This window comes from Caretta caretta, chromosome 3 (assembly GCF_965140235.1).
Source record: "Caretta caretta isolate rCarCar2 chromosome 3, rCarCar1.hap1, whole genome shotgun sequence".
Taxonomy (NCBI): Eukaryota; Metazoa; Chordata; order Testudines; family Cheloniidae; genus Caretta; species Caretta caretta.
The window spans coordinates 11,026,817-11,045,283 of NC_134208.1; the positions used below are offsets into that span (position 1 = coordinate 11,026,817).

At 49.8% G+C, this 18,467-nt stretch overlaps 1 protein-coding gene across 3 annotated transcripts in view; it reads right to left on the reverse strand.

The window, feature by feature from the left end:
* CTSB (cathepsin B) overlaps positions 1–17,701 on the reverse strand; it is a 28,525-nt gene extending 10,824 nt beyond the window's left edge. Inside the window, exons 1-2 of one of the 3 annotated variants that reach the window (XM_075126343.1) lie at positions 17,680–17,701; positions 3,308–3,459 (exon numbers count right to left, since the gene is read on the reverse strand). In XM_075126343.1, the coding sequence (XP_074982444.1) occupies positions 3,308–3,433 (126 nt within the window). In that variant the 5' untranslated portion in view covers positions 3,434–3,459; positions 17,680–17,701. The other 2 variants (XM_048845777.2, XM_048845776.2) reach the window with 2 other exon arrangements.
* Positions 17,702–18,467: the final 766 nt, after the last annotated feature.

The window sequence follows — 18,467 nt, forward strand, 5'->3', positions numbered from 1 at the left end:
GCCTCACTGCAGCTGAGCACCTCAGTCTTCAGTGTATTTCAACACTCCATGGAAATAGGGAAGTGCTACCCACCATTCTACAGATGGGCTAAGAGACTAAGGCCCAGATCCTCGAGGGTACTTAGCTGGGGAGAGGCTAAGCCTGCAGCTGAGAACAACATTGAATCCAGGCCCCGCAAGCCTGAGGGGAGTGCCCTAACCACTGGATCACCCTTCCCCTCTCCCCCTCCTTTTAGTTGTCTCACACGCAGGCTGTAATGTGAGCTCGGGGCGCGACTCCCGGTTCCGGTACACATCTGCTGCAGATTATCACACCGTAGCTGCGCCAAGTACAAACCCGCCTGAATACCAAGGACAAACTGACCAGGCTACTCTGATCTCTATACTCGTGCTAGTCTCCTCAAGCGAGTGCGAGTACATGTACGTAAGCTGGACCTTCCCTGGGGGGGGGGTGGGGCCCAGGACATAGGTGCAGAGTTTCTGAACTGCCGGGGGGGGGGGCTGCCCCCACTCCACCCCCCAAGACCCCACTCCACTTCTTCCCACCCCTGCCTCTTCCCCCCTCGCACTTCCTGACCCTGTGAAACATCTGATCCGCAGCAGGTTGCAGGTGCTGAGAGGGAGGGGGAAGCACTGATTGGCAGGGCACGCCAGCAGGCAGGAGGCGCTGTGGGGAGGGGGAGGCTCTGGTAAGGGGGCTCCTCCCCCCCACCTGTCTGCCGCTCGCCTCCTCAGCCCGCTCGCCCACCCGCCTCATCACGATTTTAATCGAAGCGCAGGGCCTGGAGCGGTCGCCCTGATTCGCCATACCCTAGGGACGGCTCTGCTGGGAGTCACACAGCTAGTTCATCATGGAGACAGAGCTAAAGCCTGACTGGTAACACAAGCAGGTAAGATTCAGACACACAAGTGATCATCAGTTGGGTCCCTTTCATTCTGCTACTACGCATTTGTCCTTCTATACTGGTAGATCAGGACGCAGCATGACCTGCCAACGTGAAATGAGAGCAACGCTAGCCTGTTGACCAGGTAAACACAGCCACCTGTGCCCAGCACTCCAGCAAGGAGGGATACCACTCACTGCCCGCGGAGCTTTGGGTTTCAACACGCTCTGCCTGCCATGGTAAGTCTTGCCTGATGGTTACTCCTCAGCAGGGTTTCCCCAGCACTCCAGGATAGGTCAGACAGCTTGCCCAGCTCTCTCGTTACGGCTGCTATGTTTCACAGGGGGTCTTTTCCTTGCAAAGCCCCCTCTCTCCAGCAGTTGTCTTCCCATCCATTCATTACTCCCAGTTAGAATCAATTAGCATCTCGAATATGCTGCACTGCTCACTCTTATCTTATGGCCTTTTCATCAGTCATATACAGCCATTGTGTAGGAGGGATAGCTCAGTGGTTTGAGCATTGGCCTGCTAAACCCAGGCTTGGGAGTTCAATCCCTGAGGGGGCCATTTAGGGATCTGCGGTAAAAATTGGGGATTGGTCCTGCTTTGAGCAGGGGGTTGGACTAGATGACCTCCTGAGATCCCTTCCAACCCAAATACTCTACGATTGGATTGGTAAATTGGGAACATGCCTCATTCAGTACCATTTTACTGAGTGTTTAATAGCCCACTGGCTACAGCAGGTCTCATACAACCAACCGTCATGCATGGAGACACCCATTTTGCATTTCAAGGCTGGGCTAGCCAGGATTCCTCCAAAGGAGGAAAAGTCCTCTTCGCTGACAGCTCTATCAGCAGCAACCACCATCTCCTTCATTCCCAAACATGCTTTGGCCTGGTCGACATAGCTACGGTGCTCAGAGGTGTGAAAAATCCACCCTTCCTGAGCGCCAAAGCTATGGGGCTAGGTCAGCAGATACAGCTAGGTCCTGTCTACTAGCCACCATAGCTTGGAGAGTGGTGTTTCTATAGTGATGGAAAACCCAGTTCCCTTGCTATAGACGGTGTCTGCACTACAGGGCTATGCTACAGTGCCCAAACTAGGCTGCGATAGTCCCTGTAGTGTAGGCATGGCCTTCCACATGAGGCTGAACCCATAGCCGGTATCGTTACTGGGAGTATGGAGGCTACATGAGCCTCATGGACAGTAGCAGCTCAGTTGGTGGGTAAGAGCCATTGTGAGCTATGGGTTATTGTCCTAGCATACACGGACCTTCAGCCTTCATGGTTGCATGTAGGTATTTTATGCTGGCAGTAAGCGATTTTGATCCAAGCTATGGGAAATGGTGTGGCAGCATACAAGAAATATGAATGACAGGCTACCCGGTGTGCATAAAGCAACATCCAGGCTGGGTTAACAGGATGCAGATTTACATCTAATCATTATACCTAGCTCTTAGATAGCGCTTTTCACTCATGGGTCTCAAAGCACTTCACACAGGAGGTCAGTATCATTTCCCCAGCTGTACAATGGAAATAATGAAGGCAGATAAGTGAAGTGACTTCCCTAAGATCACCCAGTGGGAGAGCCGGGAATAGAACCCAAGTCTCTTGGGTCCCCTACTCCAGTGCTCTATCCACTAGGCCGCACAGCCTCCCAAAAGCCAATGGATTTCAGGACAGCGACCAAGAGTAGTTACCATCTGCCATCACACCCACCTTTGGCTGCGACTGCATCAAATCTTGTCAGCCAAGAATACAGAGACCGGGTCAGCGTCTGGCTGGCTGACTTTCACAGATGACCCAGATGCTGCAGGCAGTGGGGCTGGCAGTTCAGCAAGCCAGTGCCCTAACATGGCAAAAGGAGGCGCTGTGTTGCTCCCAGGATGAGAATTCTCAAGCTGCGCCCACATGCTTAAAGCCCCCCTTGCCCTTTCCCAAATAGACATCCAACCTGGATGAATTCCAGGTGTGCTTTTAACATCCTGTTTACATAACTGGCACTGCCAGCAGGACGCTCATTATAGGACAGTCACTTCCTGCTAACTTTGCTGTGGGGCTGACAGTTCAGAGTTTCTTACACAGTTTGAAAAGTGCTTTGAGATCTTCTGCAGGGAAGAGGTGCTGTGTGAAAACATACATTAATGGCTGCTTAGTGACCTATGCAAGAGGATTTCAGATCCCAGTGAACAGCTGCCAGCAAAATCCAGACATGGCAGGCAACTTTAGGAGAGGCAAAGTTTGCCTAGACACAGCTATCCAGGCTGTGCAAGGTGGTCCCTCTGAGTCAGGGCTGGAACACACTTATGGGGCAGGAATCGCATCCATCCATCCAGTCACTACCAGTGCACAGGACCACTGCTCTCCATCAGCAACCTGGCCACCGGCATCGAGCGCACAGGAGGAAAAGCACCGCTACTCACCTGCCATGTAGTGTTGAGTTTGTTGATGTAGTTGACCAAATCGTGTGAGAGGGGAGCAAAGTAGGGGACGCTGCGGGCACTCACGAGGGTCACCAGGATACACAGGGCAGACACAGACTGCCACATCTTGGTCACAGAGCAGTACTCTTCACCTGGAAACAGACCCACACGTCAATCCATGCACTGCATCTGCCTACATGCACAGCTAACCCCTTCCTAACTGGTGTTCTTCCTGGCAAGGACTTGTAGAAACAGATGCCAGCTATTGTTAGGCAGAGCCTGTCACGTGATTATAAGCAGGGTAATGACACACACTGCAAGTGAGCAGAGAAGGATATTGTAGGGAGGGGGCTGTGCTGCTTTGTTAGACTCACAGTACTGCACTGGTTGCCAAAAGGATCACATGCAGAGACCTCCAGAATTGCACAATCCATTCCTCTTCCCTGCCAACAACTTAAATAAAATTCGGTGCAAGCTATTCATTTGTGTTATATAATGCCAAAGGATCTTCGTGAAAGGACCGTCCTCCTGTTTTCAAGGCAAATTAGTTTATGAGAACTACCCCCCCACACACACCCCCGAACTTCAATCCCAAACTGCAGCCCAAAGTGCTCATGGCAAATCAGTAGGTGGCACTCTCCCCTTTGAATCAGTGCCCAAGCAGGATGGGTAAGAGGCACTGTACTGCTGGAGATGGCCTTTGAGTCCTGACATTCTGTCATTATGGCCCTGCCCACCCTAGGGAATTTTAGCAGCAGCAGGAATCTTTTGCTAAAACCCCTAGCACAGGCAGGGCTCACAGGCCTTCTCATGAGAGATGGGGGGTCAACCTCTGTGTGTCTTGGGACTAAGAGCTGGGTCTTTTAGCATGGGCAACAGAAGCTCATGCTTTAAGACTACCAATCCAGAGGCACAGCGTTACACTGACCAATGGACATAGTGATCAAACCTCACGTTGTGGATGGAGCAGACAAAAGGTAAAATTTTCAAGTTTGCTTTTGAAGATTTAGTTACATTCATGCAACTTTTCCAAAACAGAGAAGACCCCAGAAGCGCCACGGCTTGGGCCGTGGGTTTAAATGGCTTAAACAAAAATATTCTCCATTGCTAAGAGGAAGAGTACAATGAAGACACGAGTGACTGTGTTAGGGGGCTTATTCCTTCACCCACTTACTTCCCTGGTCCTTCTCGCATGAACAGAGAGCAACAATACCCGAAGTCCAAAGGTGCAAACAATTCGATGTTTATTGGGGTGAACTTCCAGCAAGCATGATTCCAGTTTCCTTCCTTAGTATCCTCCTTCCCAGCTCTGACACCACAAAGCCTTACACCTGTGTCCCTGTTCCCATTCCTGCCCTTAGCCAAACATGATTCCAACTTCCTTACTCCCATTCCCTGTTCCCATTTCCCCCTTTAGCAAAACAGGATTCCAATTTTCTTACCCCCATTCCCTGTTCCCATCTCCCCCTTTAGCAAAACATGATTCCAATTTTCTTACCCCCATTCCCTGTTCCCATCTCACACACCCACATGCCCACCCCCACCCACACCCAGTCACTTCCTCATTGACTACAGATTATATAGTAAAATTTGAGTTCTGCTTAGCTATACCTTAACCAATCATTTTCCTGAAATTTAACGAACCAATCCTAACATATTGTAACATGATTATGTAACCAATTATATCCCACCACCTCAATTAGTTTACACCCAGCAAAATTAATTATACAGCAGACAGGAACAATCACAGAACCAGATAGAGATTATACAGACAAACAACAGCAAAGTGGGAACTATAATGACAAAACAATACAGAAGTGAGGATTTCACATCCCAGCTATTGATAAGTGAGTTCTTGCCAGACAGGATGCTATCAAACTAAGTTTCCTTTTACATTTTCTAGGCACTTCCCTTTCTCTGGAGGTGATAGGAATACAATCCTGTCCTGATAGTGCCTAACAGCCCAATAGCACCTTATTTCAATGTGACTAGTTTGGAATGTGAGGATGTGACCGTTCGCTTCCCAGCTTATGGCTGCCTCTGCTGCTTAGCCAAAGGCCTGAGCCCAAGCACAGGGCCACAAACTGTCACAGTAAGAGAAGGCCCTTACACTGGCAGCCAGTGGTTTTGATTCTTTCTTTTATACCTCTATCACTAGCCAAGTGATAAGAATACACCTAAATTCTTAGAGTATAGGCCTTTACAGACCGGCCTGAATAGCTATATCCTGACAACCTGTACCTTCTCTTTATGGCTTTTTGGTACAACAGGACTTCTGCAAAGCCCTATTCTGAACTCCATCCCAGAGCAGTTAGTGGCTATCGATTCAGTTATGCTTGAGGTCCTAAGAGAATGCATACCAACTGCTCCCCCATGCATCCACCCTTCAGGATGGGAAAGGGAGCCAAAGGTGTCAAACCACAGCCCTGCACAGACAACAATCAGAAAGCTCTTTGGGGCAAAGACTAAGCGTAAGGGTGCGTCTACACTGCAATCACATCCCCACAGTTAGCCCGTGTCAGCTGACTTGGACTCATGGGGCTCAGGCTTTGAGGCTGTTTACCTGCCATGTAGACGTTTGGGATCAGGTTGCAGCTCGGTTGGACCCTCCCACCTCACGGGCTCCCCAGCCGCAAGTCCAAACATCTACGCTGGCATTCAACAGCCCCTGAGCCCGAGCCAGTTGGCCTGGGCCAGCTGCAAGTTTTTAATAGCGGCCTGCCAAGTACCCAGTGCCATCAGCTTTAGTGGTGCTGATGGAGTCCTTTATGCAGAGATCAATTCAACTGAAGGGCGCTCACTGACCACCAGCTACCTCCTCCCACTCAGAGCTAAGTTTCCAGAGCACATCTCTGAGTGATCTTTACTGCTAACGTCATTCTGGCCATTTCCAGAGTTTACATGTACTTTTTTCTTTGAGAGGGGAAACCACAAGAACTCCCCTGGAAGAAAAGTTTCTGACCTTGTAAATGTTATTTATTTTTAACCTAACCCTTCTTATATCAGCACTTTCAGTGGGATGCAACTTGAAATCCAGACTCTGTTTCACCAAGAAGTTAGTAGTTTCAGACACTGCCCCCAGATCCCCTTCTAGTTTATGGGTTTTAGTCACAGTTTCCTGTATGGTTAAGGTTTCTCTCCCCTGTTGCTGTGTGAGAAGACCTACAGAAATACAGGAAACTGACTAACATGGCTGGAGGGGGATGGATTGTGAAACTGACAATACACAAAACACTGTCAAATGCACAAATACTGACAAGAGAAAAAAAGATTCTGTTTTCCTCTAGTCACACTTGGGAGTTACTTGGAGGAATATTTCAAACACAAGTGTGATTTTTAAACTGTAAACATCCTCTAATTACCCATGGCAACCTGATAAACATAGGCTAGCCTTACTGGTCCTACCCAATGCCCAGAAAGGAGTCATTCATATTACTGAGCAATCCTCATCCTCCCCTTTTAGATTATGCTGCAGGGGAGGGAAGTGCAGGAATTCTATACCCAACCATAGCTCCCAGTAGCCATTAAAGGTGCAACACTTGCTTAATTACATCCCCTGGCACCTCCCAGAGAGCCTCCTTATACAAAGAGTCAAGCCACTGATAGTTACAGTTGGATACTTTGGCCAAATCTTTCATAGATTTCTTAGACGCTATTTCCCAAACAATAAACTTCTATTAACTTAGATCCAGGGTCACCCAACTACAGAGCCCACCGATGCCAACTATAACAAGCACAATGCCTCATCTACACTGCACTTTTCAGATCCCCTTCTCTACTTCATCTGCCTCTTTCTTCCACCACTCCAGCCCACAGAGGTAGAGTTGGCCATTGTATAACAACCATGCTATCCCTTAGCTATTGCATTCAGCATCACTCGCTAGTGAGAGACACAGGGCTCATTTCTACCCACCTCCACTCACAGTTGGGCAAGGGGGTTCAGAAGGCACCGAGAAGAAGCTGCCTCACATGCTAGATCAGCTGCCACTGCCAACAGAATGGATAAGCATTTCACCGCTTTTATTTTAGCAGAAACATTCAGCAAGCCAGCAACGTCATTAGGTTTCAGAGTCAACAGCTGGGCTGAAAACAAGCATGCTACGGGCTCAATTCACTAATACCCTGTGCCTCAAGTAATCATTTATGTCAGTGGAAAGCAAGCGTAACTCACTATCAAGTCGTTCTACACTCACTCACCACTGACGTAAGTGGCTAGGCCACACAGGGGAATGCTGAATCAGACCTCGAGCGGCTGCAGAGCCAAGTGAGCCACCACTGCACTGAGTCAAATCCCAATGGCTTTTTTCCACAGCCACAAGGGCTAAAATCTTAAATATAATGTTAAATTCTGCAGAACTGTAGTCTTCTATGATGGGTCAGATGAAAACATCCAGCAGACTGCTCTAGATCAGAGAGAACGTGTTTAACAGTCTTCTTGGGAGGCAGCGTTTAGACAGGCTACCATTTCAGATGTAGGCTACCAGATGATACTTCAGTTCTGGTGCTGCAGGATTTAACACCATCCTACGGAAGAACTGCTGGCCCAGGCAAACTTTTGCCAAATTCTTAGTTGGGGCATCCATCTGATGAAGTGGGTTTTAGCTCACGAAAGCTTATGCTCCAATAAATTTGTTAGTCTCTAAGGTGCCACTAGTACTCCTCATTCTTTTACTTGAGAGAGGCACTGTCTGAGGGCCAGACTTTCCCAGGGCTCAGACAGCATAACTTGGACCAGAGTTTCAAGAGCTCCACTCCCACTTTAGGCACTTAAATGAAGTGGCCACATTTTCAAGTGCCGATCATCCACCATCTCCCAAGGGTGCAGAGCTCTTTGGAAAAATCTGGCCCCAAGAGCCCTAAGCATATGTGTTAGCCTAAAACTCGGTTCTAATCTAATATTCCCGCTGCAGTCTTGAGCAGGTCACTGAACTGCTACTGTAAGAGGAGGATGCACGTACTTTCCTACCTCAGAAAGATCAGAATACGTAACTGGCATTTGTCCGGCATTTAAGATTTAAAAGCCCTTTGTAAATTGCAGGGTTTTGTTTTTAGACAGTGGGGCAACTAGCGGGACTCAGTTTCAGTATTAGTTGACAGCACTTTGTTTGTACAAAATCGGAGACAGAGAAGGTTGTGAATTCATATCAGATTCCGCAATCTGAGACACTGAGGTAGAGACCGTTGCTCTCCAGTGAGCCAGAACCAAATTGAAAACAAATACACGCTTTCTGCATTTAAGTTCGGTCCGCAGCCAGAGAGATGTATAGCTTTTAAGCAGCCTGATTCTTCTATTGTATTTGTTCAGCAAAGCAATTCAGTACTTAAAAAAACCACAACATGCAACGAGACTGCCCCAGTGTATCAGTGAGTGAGTCTGGCAGAACAAGCTGCTGCTAAGTTTCTCACAAGAATCAAAAAGCTGAATGTTTGCTGACATCTTCCTGCCTGCTTTCGACCCGCTAGCCTGGGGCATAAAGATTCTGAAGAGGCTTTAAGTCTAGTTCAAGGTGAGAGGCAAAGCAGCAAACAGGACTCAGCTAAGCACCAGTTTGTACCCAGTTCCCACACCCTGGGTGCAGCTGGATTACACACTGAAGTGACTGGCTAGTATTCTGTCATGCTCCCACCACTTCCTCTTCTCTCCACACAGCTTTCTTTTTTAGTTGCACTTGATCAGTTCCTCTTTAATCAGCTGGTATCACACTCTGAAGAGTAGGAAATTCAGAGCATGGAAGGGTTTCTCCCTTAGATGAAGGACTGCTGGTGTCCCAAGCACAGTGCTATTGAGGCTTGCCCTATACAATGATCAGGACTAGACTGTTCTACAAATACTTACCATATATACCCGTTCGTTAGCCCATTTGTTTATAAGCCGACTCCCCAAGATGAATAGGTAAAAATGGCAAAAACTGTATGGCCCTTTCATAAGCTGACCCTGTATTTCAGGGGTCGGCAAACTTTGGCTCCCGGCCCGTCAGGGTAAGCCTCTGGCGGGCTGGGAGGTTTCGTTTACCTGGGAGCGTCCGTAGGCATGGAGCCCCGCAGCTCCCACTGGCCACAGTTTGCTGTTCCCAGCCAATGGGAGCTGCAGGAAGTGGAAGCCAGCAAGTCCCTTGGCCTGCGCCGCTTCCCACAGCTCCCATTGGCTGGGAACAGCAAACTGTGGCCAGTGGGAGCTGCGGGGCTCCATGCCTATGGACGCTCCCAGGTAAACAAAATGTCCTGGCCCGCTAGCAGCTTACCCTGACGGGCCGGGAGCCAAAGTTTGCCGACCTCTGATCTACAACGACAATGTATTAGATATTCAATTCAATAGAAATAGTCAACTTTTGGTGTAGACCCATTGATAAGCCATACCCCACTCTTTGATGCTTCACTTTTTTTACCAAAAAAAATTCAGCTTATGAACAAGTATACTTCTTGGCATGGTTGCAGTGTGTTATCTCCATATTTACAGATAGGGAAAATGAGGTACAGAGCAGGTAAGTAACTTCAACAGACTCCAATGCAGACAGGATCCAGTCAAACAGAAAAGTTAAAACCCCAACAGAGAACCTTCTGCACTAGAATCAGTCCTATAATTGACTGAACCATCTTTAATCAAGCCGAGCACTTCTGCAGAGGTCATGCTTTGTACAAGTAAACAGCTAAAGTAGGCTGCAGCCAACCTTTAAGCAGTTTGCGGATGCTCCTAGCTCAGGCCAAATGCAAGTGGAAGTAGAATCCACATGAGGTTTTACAAACACAAGTCTCATGGCAGCATTGGATTTTTGCTGCAAGTTTCTTTGTAACAAAACAGTGTTAGAAGAAAGTGATTGACAGGCTGTTCAATCACTTGCAAGTCTCTGTGCAACTGCATATGTCCCAGCTCTTGACCCACAAGAGCAACACATGGGGAGGGTGAAGAGAGACAGATCTTGGATAAAAGCATGGAGAGTGCCCATGTCACATTTGAAAATGGGGGTGAAACATCTAAATCATATTTGAAAATGGGATTTAGGCTCCCAAGGGCTGTTCTACACTATGTGGGGAGGAGAGGGCAGGGGGAGAGAAATCGATCTAAGTTATGCAACTTCAGCTACGTGAACAATGCAGCTGAAGTCAGAGTAGCAGCCCTGTTAGTCTGTATTCGCAAAAAGGAGTACTAGTGGCACCTTAGAGGCTAACCAATTTATTTGAGCATAAGCTCTCGTGAGCTACAGCTCACTTCATCGGATGCATCCGATGAAGTGAGCTGTAGCTCACGAGAGCTTATGCTCAAATAAATTGGTTAGCCTCTAAGGTGCCACTAGTACTCCTTTTCTTGTAGCTGAAGTTGACGTACTTCGATCTACTTACCACGACGTCTTCACTGTGGTGAGTCGGCGGGAGACGCTCTCCCATCGATTCCCCTTGCGCTTCTCATTGAGGTGGAGTACTGTAGTCGACGCTAGTGCAATCGATTTATCGCGACTATACTAGACATGATAAATCGACCCCTGCTGGATCGATCGCTGCCCATCCACCTGGCCGGTAGTGTAGACAAGCCCTATGTCTTGGTGCTTCTGAACAGTGTACCCATGGTCTTAAGATGGCAAGCTCTACAGGAGATGCTCCCTGCTTTACTATATAGCATCTAGCACAATGCTCTCTGCTTTACTAGCTCTATGAATTCCTATAATATGAATATAGGAGAGTTCCTCCATAGATTTAAACTGTCTAGCTCATCTGATAGCACAGGTAACCTTTACAATGGAGAACAAAACCCTGATGTCGGATTCTGCAAGGGAGTCAAAATATAATGCGGAGTTGAGAATTTCACCACTTGGCTTGAAGGGGGCAAAGTGATAATCTCACATTAAGACACAATTAGGGCCCAGTGGGATCCAGAGACTTGAAAAACCCAGGAACTCTGCAGACTCTGGGGAAGTTCCCCCAGCTCTCTCATCCTTGGTCACAAGTTTAATGTGAGCCAGAAGCCTCCAAAGGGGTTATTTCACTTCCAGCTGTGTTAAGGACGCTTCAGACATGTGATCAATGGTTTCATTTCATGTCATACCGTCCAGTTTGAAATCCAGAAGCCTCTCGGAAGCTGGTCTCTAGAAAATGGGAACAGATACTTGGACTCAAACTAGCCTTCAGCTCATGAGACTAGCCCTGTAGTGCTTCCCACCCACCTAACCATATTTCAACTATTTCCCCAACTGACAAGCAGATTTGGAAGGTGCAGACAGATCCATGTCTATTTCCCTTAACTAGCCAGTGGAAATGAGAGATCCAACACAGGCAGCATGTTGTGCTGATGTGATTTAGAGGACTGAAGAATGCATCTGTCCCTCCCCTACTGCTGTACCACTCTGATGAGACATACCTCTACCTCCCACTGCAAGACCCAGTCAAAAATGAACCCAGTTCTCATCTGGAGCGGTTATCATAGCAGCACTAGATGCTGGAGTTTTAGCAACTATACACTCACAAGCCAATAGCCAGAAAGCCTTTCCACATCATAGAGTGGGAGCGGTTGGAGCAGAAACTGGACACCATGGCTCCCAGGTTCTCTCTCTGCCTCTGACCTGGTGAAGTCACCTCAGTGCTTCAGTTTACCCATCTGTAAGCGGCCGCAATAGTCTACCTCACAAGGGCTTAATACTCATAAAACACTTTTATATCCTTGAGCAAGAGGTGGAGACAAATCATTTCAATGTCTGAGCTGTAATAAACCAGAAAGGTTGGTCTACGATTGTATGTACACAATAACTTGAAAATAAAGTCTGGCATCTCCCTGTAACTACTTCATTTATTGCAGATACACAAACCTGAACTTTGTCCCTCACTTAAGGCTGTTGCATTAGCTGCTAACGTTTTGTACATGACACTAAAGCCATGATAAAACAAGCATATACTCAAAGTGATATTGCTTTGCTTGATGAACTGCCAGCTTAACTTGATAACTCATACGGTTATAAAGCAGCTACCAGACTCGATGTATTGTATCTATTACTGCATTATCACCAAAGGTTAACTGTTTTAAACACATATCAGCCATATCTCCCCATTATTCTTTGTGAAACACAATCTGTTATGGAGGCTAGAAAGTTAGCAAAATACTCTATGCTTGCAAAACCGGATGCCACTCACAGATCTTGTCTAAACAGAGTAAGACTGATGTTAAAAAGCTGCTTCTCTTTAAAATTAACCCTTGTGAATGAAATCAAGCTCTGTAGGAACCAAATTAAAACCCAGATTCTTACCCAAGACCTAGATTCCAGTAGAACAGACTGGAAAGCTTACAGAAGAATTGCTATTAAAGACTCATGCAACAACTCACGGCTACTTGAAGCGATGTGCTTTAGGTAAGAATGGAGACTGGCCCTTTCCAGTCTGTTGATTACTGACATCTTGGGGGCAGCTTAAGAAAACCTGAATACTGAAGCATGTGACTCTAGAAATTCCACCCTGCTGCAGCATTTAGGTTAGTTCTGGTTAACAGCGGTTTATGAGACTATCTTCAGGCTATAGCCAGGGTCCCAGATGCTTGGTGACACTGGAAGTCCGCCTACCTTCCCTGCTCCCCCTCAAGAATTAACTAGTTTCAAAGCCAGTTCAGCTAAACTGGTTTCATCAGCAGTTGAAGCCTTGGCCTAGAAGAGGCTTCCATGGGGTCTGAACAGTTTCCATAGAACCAGTTACAATATCATTAGCTGACCCAGTTCTTAGGCTGCATCTACACTGCAGATTGCTGCAGATACAGCCAAGTCAAGCAGGCGTGATCCTTGACAGCCACAGCTGAGCTAGCAAAAGCCCCCAGTGTTAGACACAGCTATACCAGTACATCCGTGTCCACTCCAGAAGCAGGTCGCCAGTAATGCTATACCAGTATTCCTATATCAGTGAAGCACTAACATGATTTAGCTTTAAAAACCAACTGGCATTTTTGGCAAAGTTAGCCTGGAGTAGCCCAGTCTCATGCATTCAACAGCACTTCAGGCCAAAGCTGTGCAATAAGTTCCTCATGTTTTGGGTGCACCAGTCCTCGGATATGCTGCAGTACTGATTTGCTCTCCATAGTCCGTTTGGGACTGCATGAGGCAGAGGAAGACAGTCCCTGCCCCAAGGATCCTTCTTAGCAGCTCCTATGTTAGGCAATCAATTCTGAAATGCCTTCACAATCTAAAAACATACCACGCTTTCAGGGGTTAACGCTCCCTTTCCTCAGGCCTTGTCTACATTAGGGGATAGCTGGATTAGCGCCACAGTAGGGGTAACCTGTGTGTTGCAACACATCTACATGCACTAGGGGGTCTGCACCCAGGTAATTACACCAGTGACTGAAGCTTTCATATGGACATTGCCTCAACTTATCCAGCTGGATTCCTGCTGAAGGGTGGGACCAACATCAGGAGCAGATAAACTGTATGAGAGCTACCCTCGGGCACATCCCATTGGCTGCAGAAAGCTTGTGTCTGATCATTCTTCGAGCATAAGGCAGCAGCCACCGTTTTTATCCTGTACACAGATGGGAGCAATGCAAAAGCTATGGGCATGTAAAGGTAATGAACCACAGTGTGTGTGTTTGGGGGTGGGGAGTCGGGGGAGGGTGGTGGTGGGAAGGAAGGAGAGGGAGGAGCTGTCCCTGTGCGGCTCCCCTGCTGAGTGAAACTCTTAAAACCAAGGTGACAAAACATCCAGCATGAGGTTAAAAACAGGCAAGTCAGAAAAGGTGAACAGCCAAACTAGGAGAAAGAAACATCTCCAAGAGTGGCGGTCTCCAAACTGGGATCGGATTTTACTGCACTGGACTGGAAAGTGGACTTCAGACCTTCTGTACAACCCGCGCTGATATTTACCAATGGGGAAGGCAGCCAATTCAATCAGGGAGGTAGATTTGGATAAGGGGCAAGGAGCACAAGATAAAGTGACCACAAACAAGAGGGGACTTCGGTCTGGAGCAGCACCCTCCTCAGCTGGCACAGAGTCCCACCATGCAGAATCAGGGCCCATGTTCAGCGGTCACAAGAATCACCTGACTCAGTACTCATTACAAAAGGACAACCCTACATTTTAGTTCTAACACCAGTTGGTTGTATTTATAAGTAAGGAGTTTGGCCAGTGTCAACTGCTGGTGTTCACAAAACTCATCAGATAATACCGGCCTCAAGGAGCTACATCTATTAGTAAAACACACTTTTGCAGGTAACTGCTAAAGATTTTCAGGACTAGCACTAGAAGTGATTCATTGCTAGAGCTTCACAGTGGAAGTTCTTCCTCCTCCTCCTCCCGGTTTTGTATTTAGTTTCTTTATTGATCTTCCCACCATCTTGCTGCCAAAACACAATATTCGTAACAGATGGCCCTAACTTAAGTCCATTTATTAAAAACACCACAGATTCCGCTCTTTGCGGTTCCTCTTCCCCAAACTTAGAGGGATCAAACCCCCTCCCTGCCTCAGCCACACCTTATTCACATGGCCCTGGTCCCCATCAGAGTGCCTTACAAACATTAGTTAACCTTCACAATCATCCTGTAAGCTAGGGAAGTATTATGCCCATTTTAGTAGTGGGGCACAGAGGCTAAGATCCCTAAAGGTGTTGAGATGTCTAACTCCCATTGAAGTCAATGGCAAGTAAATTGAGTAAATACCTTTGAAGATATTGGCCAGAGATTAAGAGCACCTCGGAAGATCAAGCCCAACACCTCAAGTTCCTACTGAACTCAGAGCGGTGGCTGCTCAGTAATTCTGGAAAGCAGGCTCAAGGTGACATGCCCACGGTCACACCAGAAGCTCCCAGCAGAAAAAAGGATTAAACCCACATCTGCAGAATTCCAGTTCAGTGCCTTAACCACAAGAGCATCTTTCCTCCCTGTGTACTGACTGTTTATCCATCCACTACACTAGGGGTCTCAACCACGTGGCCCGCCACAGGCGCCAACTCCACCGACAGCCAAGCTCCCCTCCCACTCCTCCGCCTACCTCCCAGTGCTCAGGACTTTGGGGGGGGGTGGAGGGGGGAAGGTGTGAAGGAGCGGGGACAAGGCTTAGGGGAGAAGGTGGAGAAGAGGTGGGGCTGGGGCAGGGATTTGGGGAAGGGGTTGGAAAGGGGGCAGGGCAGGGGCAGGGCCTCATGAGGGGATGGAGTGGGGGCAGGGCCGGAGGCAGAGGGGGCTTTAACTGAAGTAATTCTAAAAGTAAATGCGTGCTTTGTCATTTGAGTGAGGTGCATTACTGAGTGTTTATATTTTATTAAAGCCCCTCTTCGCATTACAGTTTTAAAAAAGTTAATACTTTTACTTTTAATAGCATACTCTCTTACTCTTCGTTTTTTTTTCATTTTTGACTATCCTTTCGTACCGCTGTATGTAAAGGTTTCAGTGATGTGGCCCTCGGGCCAATATACTAGTGCTCACGTGGCCCTCGTGGTGATCTGAGTTTGAGAACCCTGCACTACACCGTAGATATTACCAACAATACCACAGGGTGCAAAATTTCTGCAAAACCCCAGCATTAGCAGAGATCTTACTGAGGCCCAGAATTGTAGCTGCATAGCAACTGTACACTCCTCATCCCCTCCAGACAAGGATCAAGATACTTAAATTCTGCAGTTCGCGGGTCGAATCTACAGAATCTCTCTTTTTGCTGACAGCTGCACCTAAAGAAAAAAAGATGCAACAGGCCAACACAGAATTCACAAGGGGAATGGTCTCCCCAGAAACAAGATCACTCATTTGGGGCTCCCTAGAAGCCCTGACTTGTTCACACATCCTCAGAGGTACCCGGTTACATGTTCACTGCCACCGATCAAGCCTGCAGCTAGAAAGTCACCTCCTGTAAACAACACAACATGGACCTTGGCTATGCCTCAGCACACAGAAGGCAGCTCAGCTGCCAGCAAAGGGAAATGGCTGTCAATGTCAGATGCAAGCTCTGAAGCAGAGGGGCTACCCCAGGTCCGCAGTCACTACCCGGCCACCAGCAGGAATCTGGACTCACAGATCAGAAGCTGGAAGGGGAAGAGGCAGTAGCAGACGCGGTGTGTTCATGGGGTACAGTGTCCATTTGCTAATACAGACACCTCTGAGAGGCTAGACCTGTGCCCTTGCGGGGAAGATTAAACAGGGCAAGAAAATCCCGCTTTACATTTCCTAGCACTTCAAGATGGTTGCACAATTTGAGCCAACTCCCCCCAGTCTCCTTGCTTCCCTTACCCACCCGGGAAAGGACAGTCCCCTGCTTGGGGACAGGGGAGAGCCCTTACCCATCCCCCTGCACCTTCCAAACATGCTCCTCCCTGCTCCCAGCCCCCAACAGCTCTCTGTGGCATGGGACAACAGCCAACCATCCCTCCCTCCACATCCCCCAGCACCCCCCATCCTGCATGCCTGGCTGCCCAGAGACTTCCCCTCACCACCACCACCACCCAGAAATCCTGTCCACAGCCTGCATGGGAATCCCTGCAAAACCTCCCTCAATGAGCTTCCCCGGCTCCTACCCCCCCCCCCGTGCCAAACTGCCCCCTCCCCCATGTGTCCTGCCCCAGCTCTCCCTCCCCCAGCCCCATACAAACTGTCCCTCCCTCATCCATCCTGCCCCAGCTCTTCCCCCCCAGACAAACTGCCTCCTCCCCCAGGCGTCCTGCCCCAGCTCTTCCCCCCCAGGCCCCAGACAAACTGCCCCCTCCCCCATCCATCCTGCCCCAGCTCTTCCCCCCCCCAGGCCCCAGACAAACTGCCCCCTCCCCCATCCATCCTGCCCCAGCTCTTCCCCCCCCAGGCCCCAGACAAACTGCCCCCTCCCTCACCCATCCTGCCCCAGCTCTTCCCCCCCAGGCCCCATACAAACTGCCCTCTCCCCCATCCATCCTGCCCCAGCTCTTCCCCCCCAGGCCCCATACAAACTGCCCTCTCCCCCATCCATCCTGCCCCAGCTCTTCTCCCCCAGCCCCATACAAACTGCCCCTCCCCCATCCATCCTGCCCCAGCTCTTCTCCCCCCAGGCCCCAGACAAACTGCCCCCTCCCCCATTCATCCTGCCCCAGCTCTTCTCCCCCAGCCCCATACAAACTGCCCCCTCCCCCACCCGTCCTGCCCCAGCTCTTCTCCCCCAGCCCCATACAAACTGCCCCCTCCCCCACCCGTCCTGCCCCAGCTCTTCTCCCCCAGCCCCATACAAACTGCCCCCTCCCCCACCCGTCCTGCCCCAGCTCTTCTCCCCCAGCCCCATACAAACTGCCCCCTCCCCCACCCGTCCTGCCCCAGCTCTCCCTCTCCCCGGCACAGCGGCCGCCCCACACTTACCCGAGGAACCCCTCGCTCCGCCGGCCCCTGCGCGCAAGCGCCGCACCCCCGCGGCGCCTCCCTCTTTATCTGCCGGCGGCCCCCGCCCGGCGCTGACTCACCCCACGTGGCTCCCCCGAGGCGGCCCGCAACAGCAGCGCCTGACCCTGCTCACGCGTCACGTGACTGCGCCCACCGGGGGGGTCCCCCCCCGCGCGCGTCATGTGACTGCGTTGGGCGGCCACCCTGTGACGGCACTCTCCCGCCCCTCGCCGCGGCGCGTGCCGCCCTGGGGCTGGGGGGAGCGGGCAGTCAAGCTCAGCTAGGCCTTTCCCGGGTGCCTCACCCCGGCCTGGCATCTAGGGGATCCTGCACCCCTGCTGGCAGCACAGCCCCAGCTCCCAGCGTCCCTTCTGGGGCCCGCAAAGCCCCCCCCTTTCTCCGGGCATTGCAAGGCTGCACCCCTGCTGAGCCGCCCCCCTCCCCTGCCAGGCATTGCGAGGGTGCATCCCTGCCGAGCCACCCCCCTTCTCCGGGCATTGCAAGGATGCATCCCTGCAGAGCCACCCCCCCCCCCCCCGCCAGGCATTGCGAGGGTGCATCCCTGCCGAGCCACCCCCCTTCTCCGGGCATTGCAAGGATGCATCCCTGCAGAGCCTCCCCCCCCCCCCCCCCCCCCGCCAGGCATTGCAAGGATGCATCCCTGCTGAGCCGTGCCCCCCTCCCCTGCCAGGCATTGCAAGGATGCATCTCTGCAAAAAGACAGGTTTCAGAGTAACAGCCGTGTTAGTCTGTATTCGCAAAAAGAAAAGGAGGACTTGTGGCACCTTAGAGACTAACCAATTTATTTGAGCATATACACAGAGACCATGAAACAATACCTCCTCCCACCCCACTCTCCTGCTGGTAA